This window comes from Chiloscyllium plagiosum, chromosome 6 (assembly GCF_004010195.1).
Source record: "Chiloscyllium plagiosum isolate BGI_BamShark_2017 chromosome 6, ASM401019v2, whole genome shotgun sequence".
NCBI classification, from domain to species: domain Eukaryota; kingdom Metazoa; phylum Chordata; class Chondrichthyes; order Orectolobiformes; family Hemiscylliidae; genus Chiloscyllium; species Chiloscyllium plagiosum.
This window is the reverse complement of record NC_057715.1, coordinates 2,205,559-2,226,614: the sequence shown is the minus strand read 5'-3', so window position 1 is coordinate 2,226,614 and position 21,056 is coordinate 2,205,559. Positions and strand designations below refer to the sequence as shown.

Sequence of the window (21,056 nt, the reverse complement as noted above, 5' to 3'; positions counted from 1 at the left end):
AGGGATATCTTATTGTAACTAAACATGGTGCTGGTGAAACCACATCTGGAGTACAAAAGAACAAAAGAAGAACAAAAGAGAAGTACAGCCTAGGAGCAGGCCCTTCAGCTCTCCAAGCCTGTGCCAATCATCGTGACCTAATTAAACAACAAAACAAAACTTCTGTCCTTCTTCAGTCCATATCCCTCTATCCCCTCCCTTTTCATGTAACCATCCAGATGGCTCTTAAGTATCACCAACATGCCTGCTTTCACCAAGTCTTCTAGTTCCAGGCTCCTAACACCCTCTGCATGAAAAACTTCATTCGCACATTTCCCTTAAATTTTCCCCCTCTCATCTTGAATCTATGCCCCCTTGTAATTGAAACCTCAATCCTGGGAAAAAGTCTCTGACTATCCACCCTACTTATGCCTCTCATAATTTTGTAGACCTCTATCAGATCTCCTCTCAATCACTGTCGTACTGTGAGCAGTTTTGGTCCCATTATTTAAGAAAATACATTATTTCATTGGAGGCAGTTCAGAGAAGGCTTATGAGGATGATCTCTGGTATTAGAATTTAGAAGAATGAGTGTGACCTAATTGAGACATACAGGATATTTACGTAACTTGACAGGGTAAATGCTGAGCACATGTTTCCATTTATAGGACCAGACAGCATAATCTTGAAATAAGGAGCCCCAATTTAAGGCAGAGATGAGAAGGAATTTCTTCTCTCAAAATGCTGAGCATCTTTGGAACATCTTGCCACAGAGAGCTGTGGTGGCAGAGTCCTTGTCATATTGAAGGCTGTGATAGACAGATTCTTGATAAGTAGGAGAAGCAAGAGTAATAGGAAAAGGGCTGGAAAGTGGACATGGGAAGTATCAGATCAGCCATGATTCGACTGAATGGCAGAGCAGACTCAAGGGCCTGAACTGCCTGCTCCTATCCCTATGTTTTATGGCTTTAATAATATGCTGTTTGCTGACATAGCTCTACAACATAAACATAAAATTAAATTTAATTTACAATGCAGTGATTTCCAGAGATTTCTGCATAAATCATATTTGCAACATCATTGAATAACAGGAAAGCATCAGACCAGGGCATTAAAAAGGAAATTAAACATCCAGGCAGAGATTAGTGGATTTTAAAGGATTTATAAATCTTTCAAAATAGAAAGAAAAACTAATTGTCCATTAAACAATATCCTGATCCAGTTCTACATAGCAGCCATCTCTTGATAAACAAAAAACCTCAATCTTTATTGCATATCATCAAAAAATGCATTTATTTGACTATTAAACAAATCACAGATTCCAATTTTTAAACAGGATTAATTTTATAATCTTAATCTTCTTTTTGATCAAGAGTGCAACATTAACTTCTTACAAAAAAAGTGCCGTTTCTTTCCTGCTGCGCCTCTAATTGTAAAAATGAAAACACAAATACCTTGATTAAAATTAGTACATAACCAAAGCAAGGTCAATCAACTGAACTTTCATCCCAAACCAAATCCTTACAGATTCAAAGTTATTAGTAGTCATCATGATTTATGACTGGATTCAAACTCGCTACTAATTCTTTTTATTCAGATACAAATGACAGCTAAATTGTAGTATTCAGCACCATAGCACTGTGGTAAAGATTGTTGAGAGCAGATGTGATGGCAATCAGGTTTTTTTAAGTTAAATTTATCATGTGGGACAACAGAATTCCAGATTATCCGAGCCTGATGAATTTATAGTCTGAAAAGGATCTGCATGATTATCCATACTCAAAATTTCTAAGGCACTCACAATTATGCTTCCTGGTATGAAGCCCACTGGTTAGAAAACTGGGAAAGAAGAAAAATAAGTCTCTCAACCATTTTTAGATTCGGATCTCTAAATTTGAAGCTTTATGACTCGGTTGTTCAAATTCTGATTTTGTTAATATTCCACTGGATGGCAAGACAAGCATCCTGATTGTTCGAAAAGAGTAAGTCATGAAATTCAGATTTTAAGATTAATTTGCAGCTCAAAGATTTCTGGCAGTAACAAAGAATAAAAGAGCGTACGATAAAAGTAAATGAAACTTGAATTTATCATTACCTCCTAAAGTACTTTACAACCAATGACTTGAGTTCAAATTCATACTGCATTTAAAAAGGAGGTGCACTTATCTGAAAGCTATATAAAATTGTTCATGGTAGAACCCATGGCTGGCATGATATATTTTCACATCAGCAGAATTCACTAAAAGATAATTAAACAATCCTGTTTCATTCCATGATTAATGAATTATCTCAATTAAGGCACCCTAGGTAGCAATAACAATAATATGCTTGTATTTTTCACTCAGTGTGAGGGAGAGAGGAGTGGACACAGCTTAAATTTAAAATGATACAGGGCAACTTCCGTGGCATAAGAGCAAAACTGGTTCAAGCAAATTTACCAACTACATTAAAAAGTTAGATCAAAGAAGATACAGTGATGAACATTCAAGGGTACATTGCAGAATACACAGAAAAGATATATTCCAATGAGTAAAAACAATTCCAAAGGTCAGACCCAATATTCATAGATAAATGGAAAGGTTTAAGGTAGCATCAAATTAAAACAAAATACAATTGTGCAAAGACAGATAGAATGTCAGAAGAATGCACAGAATATTTAAAATGGTAAAGAATAGTGAAAGAAGAAATAAGCAGTGAAAAACTAGAGTACAAGAGAAAGCAAGCCAGAAATACAAAAATAGATGATAAGAGTGTCTACATTCTACTTAAAAAAGTTAACAAACTGAGTGTTCTTTACAGAAATTATCTCTGGAAAATTGATAAATCATTATAACATTGTGGGTTGGTGTGCTGTAATTAAAATCCCACTCTTCCTGGAGGTGCCACAAAAGTTAAATATTTTAAGAAGTCCCCAAAGTTCCTCAATTTGCCTGACTTTCAGACTCAAATTGATAGAAAGCACAGACCAAGCTTCTATACTGAACAAGAACCCCTATTTATTTGAAGGAATTGTACTTTGGCTACAAGTGGACAGGCAGATAGTACTGAGGAAGTGGGGAGGCTACAGAAGGATCTAGACAGGTTGGGAGAGTGGTCCAGGAAATGGCTGATGGAATTTAACGTGAGCAAGTGCGAGGTCTTGCACTTTGGCAAAAAGAATAAAAGCATAGACTACTTTCTAAATGGTGAGAAAATTAATAAAGCCAAAGCACAAAGGGATCTGGGAGTGCTAGTCCCAGCGGCGATTCACACGGATGATCCCTGGAATGACAGGTCTAACATATGAGGTACGGCTGAGGATACTGGGATTGTATTCTTTGGAGTTTAGAAGATTAAGGGGAGATTGAATATAGACGTACAAAATAATACATGGCTTGGAAAAGGTGGATGCTAGGAAATTGTTTCCGTTAGACGAGGAGACTAGGACCCGTGGACACAGCCTTAGAATTAGAGGGGGTCATTTCAGAACAGAAATGCGGAGACATTTCTTCAGCCAGAGAGTGGTGGGCCTGTGGAATTCATTGCCACGGAGTGCAGTGGAAGCCGGGACGCTAAATGTCTTCAAGGCCGAGATTGATAGATTCTTGTTGTCTAGAGGAATTAAGGGCTACGGGGAGAACGCTGGTAAGTGGAGCTGAAATGCGCATCAGCCATGATTGAATGGCGGAGTGGACTCGATGGGCCGAATGGCCTTACTTCCACTCCTATGTCTTATGGTCTTATGGTCTAAGTAAACAGTTATGAACTGTTGACATATAAGGCAACTAATTGAAGTTCTAATCCCCTTATGAACTCACCCTTAGACACACAAACAGACAGGGTAAAATAGATTATTGACAGAGGAAAAAAATTGGAAAGGTAGTTCAACTGTCCTTGCTTCCAGGTTTTGTTGTTGGGATGATCCTTATGACCCTTCCACTGGCCAGCATATTGGTTTAATCATCTTCCTTCAAATCCTTCTGCAGGTTGGTGAGTGACACAAGTTGGTTGGTTACCTCAAAAATGTGTCTGATTTATTAGTTCAAAGCCAAAGCATACCACAACTATGGTTACAAGAAAGATAAATTAGTTTTCTTTATATTTATTGTCAGCTTTTACAGCAGAGACAGGGAAGCCATTTTGTGTTGGGCAAAAACCAAACACTTTTCTCTACCCATAGCTCCAAACTGTTCGACGAACTGAGAACAAATCATATAGTTGTTGGCTGACAGAAAAGGTCTCTTTAACCGATCCATTGGACTTCTTTGTGGAAGTAACATGTCTTGTGGATAAAGTGGAACTTGTGGGCGTAAAGAACATGAATTTCCAGAATTAGTGGTGCTGGAAGAGCACAGCAGTTCAGGCAGCATCCAAGGAGCTTCGAAATCGACGTTTCGGGCAAAAGCCCTTCATCAGGATTCCTGATAAAGGGCTTTTGCCCGAAACGTCGATTTCGAAGCTGCTTGGATGCTGCCTGAACTGCTGTGCTCTTCCAGCATCTGCAGTCATTGCTTTTACCTCATGAATTTCCAGAAGGTATTTGATAAAGTACCACAAAGGTTAATGTGGAGTGTAAAAGCTCATGGCGAAGAGGTCAGCATATTAACATATTTAGAACATTGACTGGCTAATAAGAAGCATAGAGTAGGTATAAATGAATCTAGCTCCAGTTGGAAAGATGTAACGAAGGACGCGTCACAGGGATCAGTACTGTGGCCTCACCTGTTTACGATTTTAACAAAGGATTGGATGAGGGACAAAGTTATAGTTGCGAAATTTCCTGATGACAGAAAAATGTGTCTTCTTCATAACTCAATTTCATGCTGTGCTAAAGGGGTATGTACATCGGTTAAGAGAGTCAGAAAAAGACTCATAAATGGAGTGGGAAAATGTGAAATTGTCCATTTAAGCAGGAAATTTCAAAACATATTATTTAAATAATGGTAGATTGTAGACGTTTTGAGATACAGAGGAATCTGGGTGTCTTTGTACATAAATCTTAAAAGGCCAATATGTAGGTACAGCAAGTGAGTGCAAAAGCTAATAGAATGTTATTCTTTATTGAAAGAGCAATTAAGTACAAAAATAGGGAAATTATGCTTCAGTGATAGCAGGCACTCGTGAGATCACATCTAAGTGCTACGTACAATATTGGACTCCTTATTTCAGGAAAGATGTAAATGCATTGGAAACCGTTCAGAGGAGACTGACCAGAATAATACTTAGCATGGGAAAGTTGTCCTTCAAAGAGAGGTTCAAAAGGCTAGGCTTGTAGCTGCGTGAGTTTAGAAAAGTAGAACATGATTTGTTTGAATATCAAATGCTGAGGCAAATTAACAAGGTGGTGTGGAGAGAATGTTTCATCCTATAAGAGAATCTAGAATGAGGGATCACTGTTTTAAAGTAAATGGTTGCCCATTTAAATCACAGATGAAGCAAAAAATAACGCTCTCAGCTGAGTGGCATGGATCATTGAAACTCTCTTCGAGAAAAGAGAGTCATGCAAGCAGACTCAGAATAGTTTTAGGCAGAGGTGAATAGTTCTTGATAAGCAAGGGTTGGAAAATTATCAGAGGTTGTGAAAGGATGTGGATTTGAGATTACAACCAAATTTGCCATCACTTTATTGAATATCAAATCCACTTTAAAAGACCAAACTCCTGCCAGCATTCATATATTTGTATAGACTGCTCTCTGGTTGATTCTAATGCTGCTGTTCTAAGCAACTACCTCACAACCATCTGATCAACTCCACATCTACATTACCTGAGTGCATACAATTTCTGAAGTCCATATGTAATTGAAAATTTCCCAAGAATTATATTAATGACTGCACATTCACTTGTTTCGACACAAAGCACAAGAATTCCCTCCAAATAATTCTGTAAATCACTTCTCTTTACCGTTTTTAAGTAGTGCTTTAAACTCTTTCTTTTTTAAAGGTTTTAGTCATTCAGCTCTTACACAATTATTTATCTTGTTACATTCCTGTGAAACATCTTGCCATGTTTTCTCATGCTCAATGTTGTTAAATTTTATAGCAACATTTAACAGTAAATGTAGTTATAAAACAAAGAACTGCTGGAAATATGAAACAAATACAGAAATTGTTGGATAAACTCAGCAGATCTGGCAGCATCTGTGGACAGAAATCAAAATTAATATCTCAAGTGACCCTTCATTAGAACATGTAAATGTTGTTCCTGCTTTGGCAAATGCATGTTGGTTACTTCAACTGCCTAGAATGCTGCTTTCAGAATTATAGTTTTATAATGCAAGGATTAAGTCATAAACCACAGAAACAGACGCTTCAGTCTGCCACGTCTATACTGACCAACAAGTTACAAACAAAAATAATTTAAGTAAAGAGAAACTTGATGAAATGCAGTTAAATACAACTTCTATTCTTTGATCATGGAAATTGCATGAAATAGCAACTAATGGGATTCCAAGTCCTGGACTGCGAAGATTTTGGGGAACAAAGCTGAACAAAAAGTACAAATTTTAGTTGGGGTGCATTTCAATGATTGTGACCATAACTCAGTAAGATTTAAAGTAGTCATGATTCGGAGATGCCAGTGTTGGACTGGGGTGTACAAAGTTAAAAATCACACAACACCAGGTTATAGTCCAACAGGTTTAATTGGAAGCACACTAGCTTTCGGAGCGACGCTCCTTCATCAGGTGACTGTGGAGGGCTCGATCGTAACACAGAATTTATAGCAAAAACTTGCAGTGTGATGTAACTGAAATTATACATTGAAGAATTGATTGTCTATTAAGCCTTTCATCTGTTAGAATACAGTGATAGTTTCTGTGTTACGATCGAGCCCTCCACACTCACCTGATGAAGGAGCGTCGCTCCGAAAGCTAGTGTGCTTCCAATTAAACCTGTTGGACTATAACCTGGTGTTGTGTGATTTTTAGATTTAAAGTAGTTATGGTGAAAGACAAAATTGTAGTGGAAATGATGGTCCTTGATTGACAATTTTAACACAATATGACAGGCTGGAACAAAAGTGGACTGTGAGAAACTACTTGTAGGAAAAGCAACATTAGAGCTGTGGGAGTCATTTGAAAAGGAAATGGTAAGAGTGCAGGACCAATGCGTTCCTGTGAAGGTAAAGGGGGATCAAACAAGTCCAGGGAAACTTGGTTGCTGGGGGACACACAGGAGTAGAAATGAAAGAAAATAGAAGCTTATTGGCAAACACAAAGGGTTAAAAAGAAGAGAAATCCTACATGAGTATAAACAGTGCAGAACAGAAAGAAATTAGGAGAGCAAAGAGGGCCATGAAAGCAAATATTCGCATTTAAAATAAAGTATTAATTAAAGGCATTTTCTAAATACATTAGGAGCATAAGAATAGCCAGGGAAGAATAGGTGCCATGACCACTTGTAAAAGTGGCCACTTGTAAAGGAGCCAGAAGACATAGGTATGGATTTAAATTATGGCTTTGTATCTGTATTCACTATCAAAAAAAACTATGTAAATACACAAATTACACAATCACACAAGTGTGATGGCATAGGAGACAATTCAGCTCATCATGTCTACGCCATTTTTCAGCTGAGAGTTGCCTAGTACAACTCTCTTGCCTTTTTACTGTATCCTTTCACATTTCTTCCACTTACGCACTCCTAACAGACTGTTTTGAAACATTTTATCATACCTCCTCTTAGTCTAACTCCTCTCCAATTCTTCAATTTATCTTCATAACAAAGGTTCCTCATCCCTGGAACCATTCTCATAAATTGTTGTGGTTCTGTTCGCCGAGCTGGAAATTTTTGTTCCAAACGTTTCGTCCCCTGTCTAGGTGACATCCTCAGTGCTTGGAAGCCTCCTGTGGTGTTTCCTCCGGCATTTATAGTGGCCTGTCCCTGCCGCTTCCGGTTGTCAGTTTCAGCTGTCCGCTGTAGTGGCCGGTATATTGGGTCCAGGTCAATGTGTTTGTTGATGGAGTTTGTGGATGAGTGCCATGCTTCTAGGAATTCCTAGAAGCATGGCACTCATCCACAAACTCCATCAACAAACACATTGACCTGGACCCAATATACCGGCCACTACAGCGGACAGCTGAAACTGACAACCGGAAGCGGCAGGGACAGGCCACTATAAATGCTGGAGGAAACACCACAGAAGCACTTCACAGGAGGCTCCCAAGCACTGAGGATGTCACCTAGACAGGGGACGAAATGTTTGCAACAAAAATTTCCAGCTCGGCGAACAGAACCACAACAACGAGCACCCGAGCTAAAAATCTTCACCCAAACTTTGAATTCTCATAAATTGCTTCCGCACTCTCTTCAACTTTCTAAATTAGATTCCCTACAGCATGGAAACAGGCCGTTCGGCCCAACAAGTTCACACCGACCCTCTGAAGAGCAACCCACCCTCCTCTGACTAATGCACCTAATACTATGGACAATTTAACATGGCCAATTTATCTGACCTGCACATCTTTGGACTGTGGGAGGAAACCGGAGCACCCAGAGGAAACCCACAGACAGTCACCCAAGGCTGGAATTGAACCTGGGACCCTGGTGCTGTGAGGCAGCAGTGCTAACCACTGAGTCACTGTGCCGCCCACATCTTTCTGATAACATCTTTACATAACATGTTTACATCTTTCTGACAATGTGCCACTCACAGCTACTATGTATGCCAGGTGCTATATCCAACTCCTTGGAATGATCCAATGTTTAGGCCTCAATGTAATCTGCCTGGACTTCAAGAAGGCTTTAGACAAGGTACTGCATGGGTCACAGCCCTTGAGATCTCACAGTGTATGGGAGTATATTGTGAATGGTAGGAATCTGGGTAGTACTGAGGGTCAGTGGAACCTTGGTGTGCTTGTACATAGATTCTTGAAGGCTGCAGGACTGGTGGATAGGGTGGTAAAGAAAGCATCTGAGATAATTGCCTTATTTAGTCGAGGCATGGAAAACAGGAAGTTATGAAAGAGCTGTTTGTATAATGGTTAGGCCACAGCTGGTGTACTGTTCTGGTCACCATACTACAAGAAAGATATGATTGCATTGGAGAGAGTACAGAGGAGATTTGCCAGAATCCTGCCTGAGCTGGAGCATTTCAGCTCTGAAGAAAGATTACACCGGCTTGAGTTGTGTTACATGCAGTAGAGAAGCCAGATAGGGACTTGATCAAGATCTACCCCATTATAAGAGGTATAGATAGGGTCAATAGGAAGAAACATTTCCATTTGCTAGAGGAGTCAATTAAGAGGAAGTTAAAAATAGATTTAAGTTAAGCGGCAGTAGGTTTGGAGAGAATTTAAGGAGAAATTAGTGGTGGGTATCTGGAATTCATTGCCTGAAATGGTTACAGAAGTCAGAACTATCCCATCATTTACAGAATATTTAGACAAACATTTCAAATGCCAAGGCACACAAGGCTGCGAGCCAAATGCTGGGAAATGCGATGAGAGTAGATAGGAGTTTGATGACTGGCAAGGGCACAATGGGTCAAAAAGTCTCAATGGGCCAAATAACATGACACAAAATAGATAATTAAACAGGCTATGGTTTAAGTGATTAGGAAAATATGCTAGCAGGAATTGAGAATTAGTAAAGAGAACAAAAAGAATACCAAAATGGTGCACTTTTGGGCTTGCAGAGTTGAACAAGTTCTGATTGCAATGCAACCAATTTTGCTGATGACACTAAGCAAGGTAAGAAAGTAAGCTTTGAGGTAGTTGTAATATGGTTGCAAAGTGGTACAGAGTGGCTGCACGAGCGAGCAAGGCGACAGTGATCAAGTTAAGAAATATGGGAGATCATGTCCCTGGATCTTGATTGAGTTTTTTGAAAAAATAACAAAGAGGATTGATAATGGCAGAGCAGTGGATGTGATCTATTTGGACTTCAGTAAGGAGTGCGACAAGGTTCCCCATTGGAGACTGGTTAGCAAGGGTAGATCTCACGGAATACAGGGAGAACTAGCCATTTGAATACAGAACTGAATCAAAGGCAGAAGACAGAGGATGGTGGTGGAGGGTTGTTTTTCAGACTGGAGGCCTGTGACCAGTGGAGTGCCACAAGGATCGGTGCTGGGTCCATTACTTTTCACCATTTATATAAATGATTTGGGTGTGAGCATAAGAGGTATAGCTAGTAAGTTTGCAGATGACACCAAAATTGGAGGTGTAGTGAACAGCGAAGAAGGTTACCTCAGATTACAACAGGATCTTGACCAGATGGGCCAATGGGCAGATGGAGTTTAATTCAGATAAATGTGAGGTGCTGCAATTTGGGAAAGCAAATCTTAGCAGAACTTATACACTTAATGGTAAGGTCCGAGGGAGTGTTGCTGAATAAAGAGACCTTGGAGTGCAGGTTCATAGCTCCTTAAAAGAAGAGTCGCAGGTCGATAGGATAGTGAAGGTGGTATTTGGTATGCTTTCCTTTATTGGTCAGAGCACTGAGTTTAGGAGTTGGGAGGTAATGTTGTAGCTATACATGACGTTGGTTAGGCCACTTTTGAAATCATGCATGCAATTCTGGTCTCTTTCCTATCAGAAGGACATTGTGAAACTTGAAATGATTCAGATAAGATTTACAAGAATGTAGCCAGGGTTAGAGGATTTTAGCTGTAGGGAGAGGCTGAACACGCGGGGGCTGTTTTCCCTGGAGCATCGGAGGCTGAGGGATAGCCTTGTGGAGGTTTATAAAATCATGAGAGGCATGGATAGATAGACAAGGTCTTTTTCCTGGGGATGGGGGATTCTAAAATGAGAGGGCATAGGATTAGGGTGAGAAGGGAAAAACATAAAAGGGACCTAAGGGGCAACATTTTCATACAGAGGGTGGTGTGTGTCTAGAATGAGCTGCCAGAAGAAGTGGTGGTGGAGGTTGGTACAATTAGAGCATTTAAAAGGCATCTGGATGGGCATATGAATAGGAAGGATTTAGAGGGATATGGGCCAAGTGCTGGCAAATGGGATTAGATTAGGTTAGGATATCTGGTCAGCATTGGACAAGTTGCACCGCAGGGTCTGTTTCCGTGTTGTACATCTCTATGACTCTATAACATTCTACAAGTGCCTGATCCAAACATGTAATATATCTTCTTTACCTGATAGGATTGCTGGTCAAGGATACGCGGAGGGATTCCAGAAAACTGCAAAGTCTTTCATCTGCAATGCCAGATTTTAGCTCATGGATGAATTCATGGGGTAAGGTAGCAGTATATTGTCTGTTTTTCAAAGAGCCCTGAAAAATAACAAAAATCACACTGAGAACATGATTTGGTTTGGCAAATTTGAATAATAGTGTTCAACACAACTGTGAAAAGGGAAAAGAGTGTCATTATACTCAAAATAAAACATTTTTTTAATACTTTTGAATTGTTCTCAAAATTAACAAATATTGATTGATTGATTTATAATAATATTTCATAATATTTCAAATGTTAAAGGATATATATCCTTATTCCACACATTACGTGTGCTGTATTGGGCTACACATTCTGTAGTTATGTCATCAAATTCTATGGCGAGATGGATCAAACAAATAATTATTTAGATTGACAGACAAAATCCAAAGTCATCTTCCCTTTGAAATCAGATTTCCCAGCTTTATTTGGGTTTATTTTTTAATAAATAAGAGACAACAAGACTGCACATAGCATCTTTACAACACAAATTAACAAATATTAGCTGGATACTATATGGTCACATTACGTGTGTTTTCAGGACGGTGGGGTAAATGTAAAATAGAGCAGGCACCTTGCCCACCATCTTTGTATCCATTTTGGAACTTTAATCTGTAATGTGAAGTATGGACTGGCATCAATATTGGTCACATCTAAATAAATAATTAAAAGTTAAATGAAACAATTATTACTCCACCAACTCCTTATCATGGTTGGCATGGGTGGGGAAGTTGAAGTGGACAATCTGTTTTTCTCACAAACATTTTAAAAGTGCTGGAAGGAAGGAGAAGTAGTATCTTCAGAAGATGCACTTTGCATATCAAAGATGCACCCGCTCAAAAGTCAGTTTGCCCCCAGAATCTCTGCTCAGTAATTACACTGCCCCTTGTACTGCACCAACTCACACATGACAGTACAGAGTTAAAAATCACACAACATCAGGTTATAGTCCAACAGGTTTAATTGGAAGCACACTAGCTTTCGGAGCGACGCTCCTTCATCAGGTGATTCACAATCACCTGATGAAGGAGCGTCGCTCCGAAAGCTAGTGTGCTTCCAATTAAACCTGTTGGACTATAACCTGGTGTTGTGTGATTTTTAACTTTGTACACCGCAGTCCAACACCGGCATCTCAAAATCATGACAGTACAGGGTAGACTTCATGGAGTTCAGGCATAAATTGCCCTAAACTTGATGGCTGTAGTTTCCCACCTTCACCTTTCCTATTTATGGTAGAGCAGATAGTGATAACACACAATCAGGAAGGAGCTACCTGGAGACGCCCAAGATGAACTTCTGATTCCGTGAAGTCTTCTGGCATGTGTTCAAACAGGGGTAGGAAACTTTCAACTCACTGTCACCAAGCCCTCTCCTTCAACTAATGAATCGGTAATTTTCCATGTCGAACGCCATTTTGAGAAAGGACAATTGGTAGCAAGTGCACGGAATGTACAGAATGAGTAGGGGACTTCAAAGTCCACCAGCAAGAGTGACTCAGCAGCACCAATACTGACAAAGCTATTGAGTCTCAATGAACATAGCTGCTAAACTATATCTTGAAAGGAAGCAAGGGGAAAACTTATCTTTACCTGTTACAGATGCATCTGTTGAATAAAGCATCGATAAAAGTGACCATGACACATTCATTATGGAGGCCATGTCCTATCTTCATATTTAGGATACCATCGTATCAGGAGGCATCGCCATTTGTGCTACATAGAACAAAGTTTGAACAAATCTAACTCCTCAAAACTGGGCCCCCATGAGGTGCCAAATCAAACGGTACCTTCATGGTTTGGTATATCCCCCAACTTGACCATTATCTCCAGGCCAGAAGATCAACCCTAACTCAATAAAGAATGCGAAAGAGCACGCCAGGAGCAGCACCAGGCATACCTAAAAATATGGTATCAATCTGGTGAAGCGATAACATGGATGCCATAAAGCATAAACTGCATGCAATTGACAGGACAAAACAATCCCGCAGCTAACAGACCAAATTTAAATTCTATAGTCCTGCCACATCAGATCATAAATGATGCTGAGCAATTAAACAAGAATAAGAACGGGAGAATACATAAACATACTCAGCAACAGGAAGCCCAGCTCATCAATGCAAAAGGTGTGGCAAAAACATTTGCATCCATCTTCAGGCAGAAGTATGGAATAGATGATTCATTTCAGTCTCTTCCAGAAGTTCCCAGCATCACAGATGCTGATTCACTCGGGTTGGACCAAAAGGTCTGTTTCCATGCTGTACATCTCTATGATTCTATACATGATATCAATAAACAGATGAAAGTACAGCATCCCAGAAAGGCAATGGAACCTGACAACATGAGGGCTTGAACTTCAGAAATAGCCGCAAACCTAATAAGGCTAAATTGATGACTGCAGATACTAGAGATTAGAGTCACGAGTGTTGTGCTAGAAAAGCACAGCAGGTCAGACAGCATCCAAGAAGCAGAGAGTCAACTTATACCCAAAACATGGACTCTCCTGCTCCTCGGATGCTGCCTGACCTGCTGTGCTTTTCCAGCACCACACTCTCAACTGCAAACCTAATAAATCTGTTCCAGTTCAGCTACAATATTGACAGCTACACAACAATGTGGGAAATAACCTAGGTAAGTCCCATCAACAAACAGCAGGGCAAAACCAAACTTACCAATTGCTGCCCTTCAGTCGACTGTCAGACCTCAGCAAAGTGATAGAAGGAATCACTGATACTGCAATCAAATAGCATTTGCAAAAGAATAACCTGCACACCAATGCTCAGCTTAGGCTCCACAAGAGCCACTTAGCTCCTGAATTCATTACAACCTTGATTCAAACATGGACAAAAGAGTTGAGCTCTGGAGGGCAGATTACTGCCCTCAATATCACAGCACCATTCAAACAGGTGTGGTATCAAGGAGCCTGAGCAAAACTAAAAACAATCAGAATCAGGGAAAACTGTCTGCTGGTTGGAGTCATACCAAGCACAAAAGAAGATGGTTGTAGGTGTTGGAGGCCAGTCATCTCCATTCCAGTACATCACCACGTTCCCTTGACCCAATCAATTTCAGTTGCTTCATCAATAACTTTTTCTCCATTATAAGGTCAGAGGCAGGATTATTCGTTGATGATTGTTCAATGTTCAATACCATTTGCAACTTCTCATATACTGCTGCCAAATGTAGCAAGATCTAAGCAACATTCACTTTTGGATTGTCAGGTAAAAAGTATCATTCATGCCACAACAGGTCTGGGTGATGACCATCTCCGACAAGAGAGAATATAACAATTTTCCATGACACACCAGGACTGAGCAATGACCATCTCCAAAAGAAAATATCTTCCATGTCATCAAATGCCATTACCATCACTGAATCTATCACTGCCAACACCAGGGGATTACAATTGACCAAAAACTAAGCTGGACCAGCAATATAAATACTGTGGCTACAAGAGAAGGTCAGAGGCTGGGAATCATGCAATGAATAACTTTCCAATTGTCTCCCATTTCCTGTCCTCCATCTACAAGGTACAAGTTAGGACTGTGAAGGAATATCCTCCATGTAATTGGATGTGGTCAACTACAAAAAGACAGTCAACAAGCTCACAAACAGAACAAGGTAGCCAGCTTCATCTATCAGCCACCAATGCAAAACAGATACTCAATTCCACAGTGACTGCAATATGTACTGTCTGCAGGGTATACTGCAGCACTCATTCAGACTCCATCAGTAGTCTACTAAACACACAAAGGACAAGGGCAACAGACACATGGGAACACCACCATTTATTATTTTCCATCCAAAAAATACAAGCAATTTTGACTTGGAACTAATTTACTGTTCCTTCATTGTAACTGTATCATCCAGAGTCTGGATATCTCGCATCATCCTCCGCCATTTCCACCACCTATAAACAGACCCCATCACCAGAGATATATTTCCCTCTCCACCTCTATCTGTGTTTCAGAAGGACCATTCTCCTCCGCAACTCTCTTGTCAGGTCCACGCCCCATACCAACCCACCCTCTCTCCTAGCACCTTCCCCTGGCACCCGAAGAAGTGCAAACCTGCGCCCACACCTTCCCCTTCATCTCCATCCAAGGCCCCAAAGGATCCTTCCACATCCGACAGAAATTTGCCTGTACTTGCACACACGTCACCTACTGTATCCGTTGCACTCGATGTGGTCTCCTCTACATTGCGGAGACAGGACGCTAACTTGCGGATTGTTTCAGAGAACATCTTTGAGACACCCTCACTAACAAACCCCACCACCCGGTGGTTGGAAATTTTAAGTCACCCTCCCATTCCGCCAAGGACATGCAGTTCCTGGGCCTCTTCCATCGCCAAACCCTAATCACCCGACAACTGCAGGAAGAATACCTCATCTTCCGCCTTGGGACCATCCAACCACATGGGATCAATGTGCAATTCACCAGTTTCTCCATTTCCCCTCCCCACCATCTTATCCCAGATCCAACCTTCCAACTCGGCACTGCCCTCGTGACTTGTCCTACCTATCCATCTTCCTTTCCACCTCTACGCTCCACCCTCCTCTCTGACCTACCACTTTCATCCCCACCTTCATCTACTTATGGTATTCTCAGCTGCCTTCCCCCCAGTCCCATGCCCCTCCCATTTATCCCTCAGGCCCCTTGGCCCACAAGCCTCATTCCTGATGAAGGGCTTATGCCTGAAACATCGATTCCCCAACTCCTCGGATGCTGCCTGAATGACTTTTCCAACACCACACACTTCCACTGATCTCCAGCATCTGCAGTCCTCACTTTCTTCTAGTAAAGACATGACCTTTCATAAGGTGCCTGCATGGCACTGAGCTCCACAGGTAGAAAGAAGGTTCACCCATACCATCAAATGCTATGGCTGCAATCACAATAATTGTTTTAAAAGAGTGGCTATCTTTAAAAAGCCAACATTTTAAAGCAGTGATCAACTGCTTCTAAAAGAATCCTTACAGAAAACAAACACTTTGCTGGAGACATCACAAAAACTGAAAATCAAATTAGAGCACTAACATTGAAGCTAACATCCATCATACATTTAAATTAGGCACAGAAGCAGCAGCCACAACACTATCCAATGAAATTAAACGGCTGTAAAGCAATTGTCCTATAGTCTCCATTTTAGCAAACTATAAGGTCCATCAATCCCCATGTCAAATGTCTGCTGGCACAAAGATAGGGGACATCTCAAAAATTGTGCATTTTACTCTCAATCAGCCATGTTTAATGCAAAGCAGGAAAACTTGCAAAGATCTCAACCTCATTCTCAAAGTAGAAGTCAACAAACAGGAACCAGCTCGTAAATTCTTCAGATGCCAATGATACTCACATCACTGCTGAGGTCAATATTTGCTGGGCGTTCCTAATTGTCCTTGAACAAGGTAGCTTGTGAGGAAATCACAGAGATAGTTAATAGTCATCTATGTTTCTGTGGGTCTGCAGTCACGTGTATGGTAAACTTCCTTACTTAAAGGAAATTTATAATTTATAGCAATTAATAATAGCCATAATCAAGATCTTATTTACAATAAATCTGTTAGGGCATGTAAACCTTTTCTGAACAATATCTTTTCTACATCGGGGAGACCAGAACGAGAACAGAATGTGGTATTCTAAAATAGCGCCCGGGACATGGGTTCAATTCCCGCTTCAGGCGACTCTCTGTGTGGAGTTTGCACATTCTCCCCGTGTCTGCGTGGGTTTCCTCCGGGTGCTCTGGTTTCCTCCCACAATCCAAAAATGTGCAGGTTAGGTGAATTGGCCATGCTAAATTGCCCGTAGTGTTAGGTGAAGGGGTAAATGTAGGGGAATAGGTCTGGGTGGGTTGCGCTTCGGCAGGTCGGTGTGGACTTGTTGGGCCGAAGGGCCTGTTTCCGCACTGTAAGTAATCTAATCTAAAAAACTCCTATACTCAATGCACTGACTAATGAAGGCAAGCTTGCCAAGTACTGTTTTCATTATCCTTTCTACCTGTAACTCCACACCTGCACTCCAAGGTCCCTTTGTTCGGCAGCACTCCCCAAGACCTTGCCATTAACTGCCCTGATTTGCCTTACCAAATGCAACACCTCACATTTATCTAAACTAAATTCCATCTGCCACTCCTCGGTCCATCTGATCAAGGTCCCATTGAACTCTGCGATAACCTTCTTCATTATCTACTACACCATCAATTTTGGCGTCATCTCCAAACTTAGTAACTATATTCATATCCAAATCATTAAATATAAATGATGAAAAGCAGATCCAGCACCAATCCTTGGGATACACCACTGGTCAGAGGTCTCCTGTCTGAAAAATAACCTTCCGTCACCATCCCTTAAATAAATTTAAAGACTGAGATTCCTATACCTTCTCGGGAAATACGGTCCTTCACCTGCTCAACCACTTCAACTTTGTCATTGACTGTTGAATTCAGTAGGAAGTCAATTTGCCAGAAAATCAGTTCAGACTAGAAACTTGCATTTAACTCACTTTGTTTGGGTCTGGAATTCTAAAAGAAGAAAATAAATGGAAGTTGTATAATTTACTGGCCCTGAGTGCTTAAGGCACAAAGGGAAACACATTAGCAACAAAACTATTTGTTGATTTCAGTCACAACATTGCTGGCTTTGCAATTTGTTTAAAACTTCAATAATGTACCTTCTACTTGTACCAAACGTATGCTTGGACTTTTCCACTCACCTCCATACTAAGTGCTTTGACTGTCTCACACAGCATACCTGCTGCATCTGATGAAAATGCACTTGCTAGCCTATAAAGTCAATGATACGCAAACCCATAATACAAATCTACTTCACTTCAAATAAATACTTGAAGCCTTAAAATGAAGAATTACAATTAAACAGTAGTCATTGTGACAAAACAGTCATTACTAACAACTTTGATAATAAGTATTAAATTTTGTCAATGATTGACCGCAGTATGATAATATCTGGTCAATTGGCTAAAGTTGTAAAAATAAAGACATTAATTGTAATTACGACTGATCTTAAAACGTTATTCCTTCAGGATTTGAACTACTTTACTGAAACTGGTAGATGCTCATATTAGTAAAATTAAGCAGAATGAATCATATTAATTAGTGAGTGCGTCAAATTAAGTGCAGGAGCTGTTAGAAGTGGGACACAAGCAACATGAACTGTATTACTGTTAGAAACAGTATCCATCATCTTTAATCATTCATCTGTCATATCGAGCTTTTCATAGAGAAGCATTCTGGAAAGTCAAGGCCAGCATGGAATTGGTTTTCTTAATAACCTAACCTAAAGCCATTTGGGATTTCAAACGTTGAGGCTTTCAAAAATGATGTGCAGTAACCTTCTGCCTACACAATAAGTCTTCCCCAAAATAACCTCTAATTATTTGACTTCAAATGAAAATGTATGAACCACAAAATAAAATTTAAAAATTCAACTATTTTGAAGGGATGTTTATTCAGACAGATTCAACATTTTTATGTAAAGCAGTTTTCAAATAAAGAATCACCTCCTTTTTTTTTGAAAATAAGGTTGTGTTTATTGTGAACGCCATCATGAGCCAGAGCAATGAGCATGTATAGGCAAGAACTCGGCACAGCAGTATAACATCACGACCAAGGTATAGGACAGCAGCAACAGCAGCAGCTGCCTGCTACAAATATGGCGCTGCAGTCTAATTATGCTGCAATTATATCGATGCTTCCCATCTTTCCAAGCGAGCATTTCTCCACCTTCCCAGACTGAATCTGTACAAGAAGCTGCAAGGGAGTGTGACAAGAATCTAATTGTCATTAAATATAGATGAGTCACTGCAAAAGCACTGGCATCAGTATGGGAAAATAAGGTGATGCTAACAGCACATGCACTGGTGAATGCTAAAGCCTGTTGCAGCCACATATTTAAGACAGAGAAGAAGGTGAATTTCTTCTCTCAGTGGATAGTGAATCTATGGAATTCTTTATCGCAGAGGGTTGTCAATGCTAGGTCATTAAGTATATTTAAGGCTGAGATGGATAGATCTATAATTAGTAGTGAAATCAAGGGTTATGAGGAAATTGCAAGAAAGTGGAGGTGAAGATTATCAAATCAGCCATGATCGCATTGAATGGCAAAACAGACTCAATGGAACAAATGGCTGGCTTCTGCTCCTCCATCTTGTGGTGCTATGGTCCAGACAGTACTTACAGGGAGAAATTACTTCCACTCATAAATGGATCAAGACCCAGATGATGATGCAGTTTTAAAGTGATTCACAAAAGAAGTGAGTTCAAGGTAAGAAAACAACTCATACAAAGTGAGTAGTTAGGATTTGGAATACTCAGCCTGAAAGTTGGTGAAGGCAGATTCAATTGAAGCCACTGGATGATTAGAAACAATGTGCAAGGTTACAGGGAAAAGGCAGTTGATCGACACTCCGTTAAAATTCTGCAAAAACCAGTACAAAAAGTGGGATGAATAGTCTTTTTCTTCAATACAATAATTCAATGTTATTGTGAGGAGATGATTAACAAACAATGCCACTTTTCTCTTCAAAAGAAGGCTGAGGGATGATCCAATAGAGATCCTTAAAGTTACAAAGGTTTTAATAAAACAGACACAGAAATAATGCTTCTACTTATTGAATCATAGAACCCGACAATATGGAAGCAAGCTGTTCGGCCCATCAAGTCCACATCAACCCTCCAAATAGCGTCTCAACAGACCCACCCCCTACACTATTCCTGTAAGCCTGCATTTCCCACAGCTCATCCAACCAACCTGCATATCTTTAGACTGTGGGAGGAAACCGGAGCATCCAGAGGAAACACTACAGATCCGGAAGAATGTGCAAATTCCACACAATAACCCAAGGGTGGAATCAAAGGAATCAGCAAAACCATCAAAGTACGGTGGTCATCAAGAAGTTAAATAGGGAATCCAGGACAAACTTTTTTAACATGTGAATGGTAAGAATGTGAAGTATGCTTGCACAGGCAACAATAATAAGTGAATAATACCGAGGCAATTAAGCAGAAACTAGACAAGCATATGAGGGAGAAGGAAATACAGGATTTACAGTGTCAGACTTAGGAAATATGGGATATCTTCACCATGGACATCCATTTCCTGTACACCTCCATCCCCCATCACGAAGGACTCAAAGCCCTCCGCTTCTTCCTTTCCCGCCGTACCAACCAGTACCCTTCCACTGACACTCTCCTTCGACTGACTGAACTGGTCCTCACTCTGAACAACTTCCCTTTCCAATTCTCCCACTTCCTCCAAACCAAAGGAGTAGCCATGGGCACCCGCATGGGCCCCAGCTATGCCGGCCTCTTCGTAGGATATGTGGAACAGTCCATCTTCCGCAGCTACACTGGCACCACCCCCCACCTTTTCCTCCGCTACATCGATGACTGTATCGGGGCTGCCTCGTGCTCCCACGAGGAGGATGAACAGTTCATCCACTTTACCAAAACAGCTACCTAGACTACACCTCCTCCCACCTTGCCCCCTGTAAAAACACCATCCCATATTCCCAATTCCTTCGTCTCCGCCGCATCTGCTCCAATTCCAAACAACCCAGATGGCCTCCTTCTTCAAAGACCGCAATTTCCCCCCAGACGTGATCGACGATGCTCTCCACCGCATCTCCTCTACTTCCTGCACCTCTGCCCTTGAGCCCCGCCCCTCCAATTGCCACCAGGACAGAATCCCACTGGTCCTCATCTACTACCCCACCAACCTCCAGATACATCATATCATCCGTCGTCATTTCTGCCACCTCCAAACGGACCCCACCATCAGGGATATATTTCCCTCCCCTCCCCTATCAGCATTCCGAAAAGACCACTCCCTCCGTGACTCCTTTGTCAGGTCCACAATCCCCACCAACCCAATCTCCACTCCCGGCACCTTCCCCTGCAACCGCAAGAAATGCAAAAC

General features: G+C 40.8%; 1 protein-coding gene across 2 annotated transcripts in view; it reads right to left on the bottom strand.

Annotated features, from left to right (window-relative positions):
• The window catches only part of LOC122550431 (protein diaphanous homolog 3-like), a 577,944-nt gene that overhangs the window by 470,349 nt on the left and 86,539 nt on the right, over positions 1 to 21,056 (bottom strand). For both annotated transcript variants that reach the window (XM_043691160.1, XM_043691161.1), the window contains exon 5: positions 11,052 to 11,188. In XM_043691160.1, the coding sequence (XP_043547095.1) occupies positions 11,052 to 11,188 (137 nt within the window). The remainder of the gene's footprint in view (positions 1 to 11,051; positions 11,189 to 21,056) is intronic.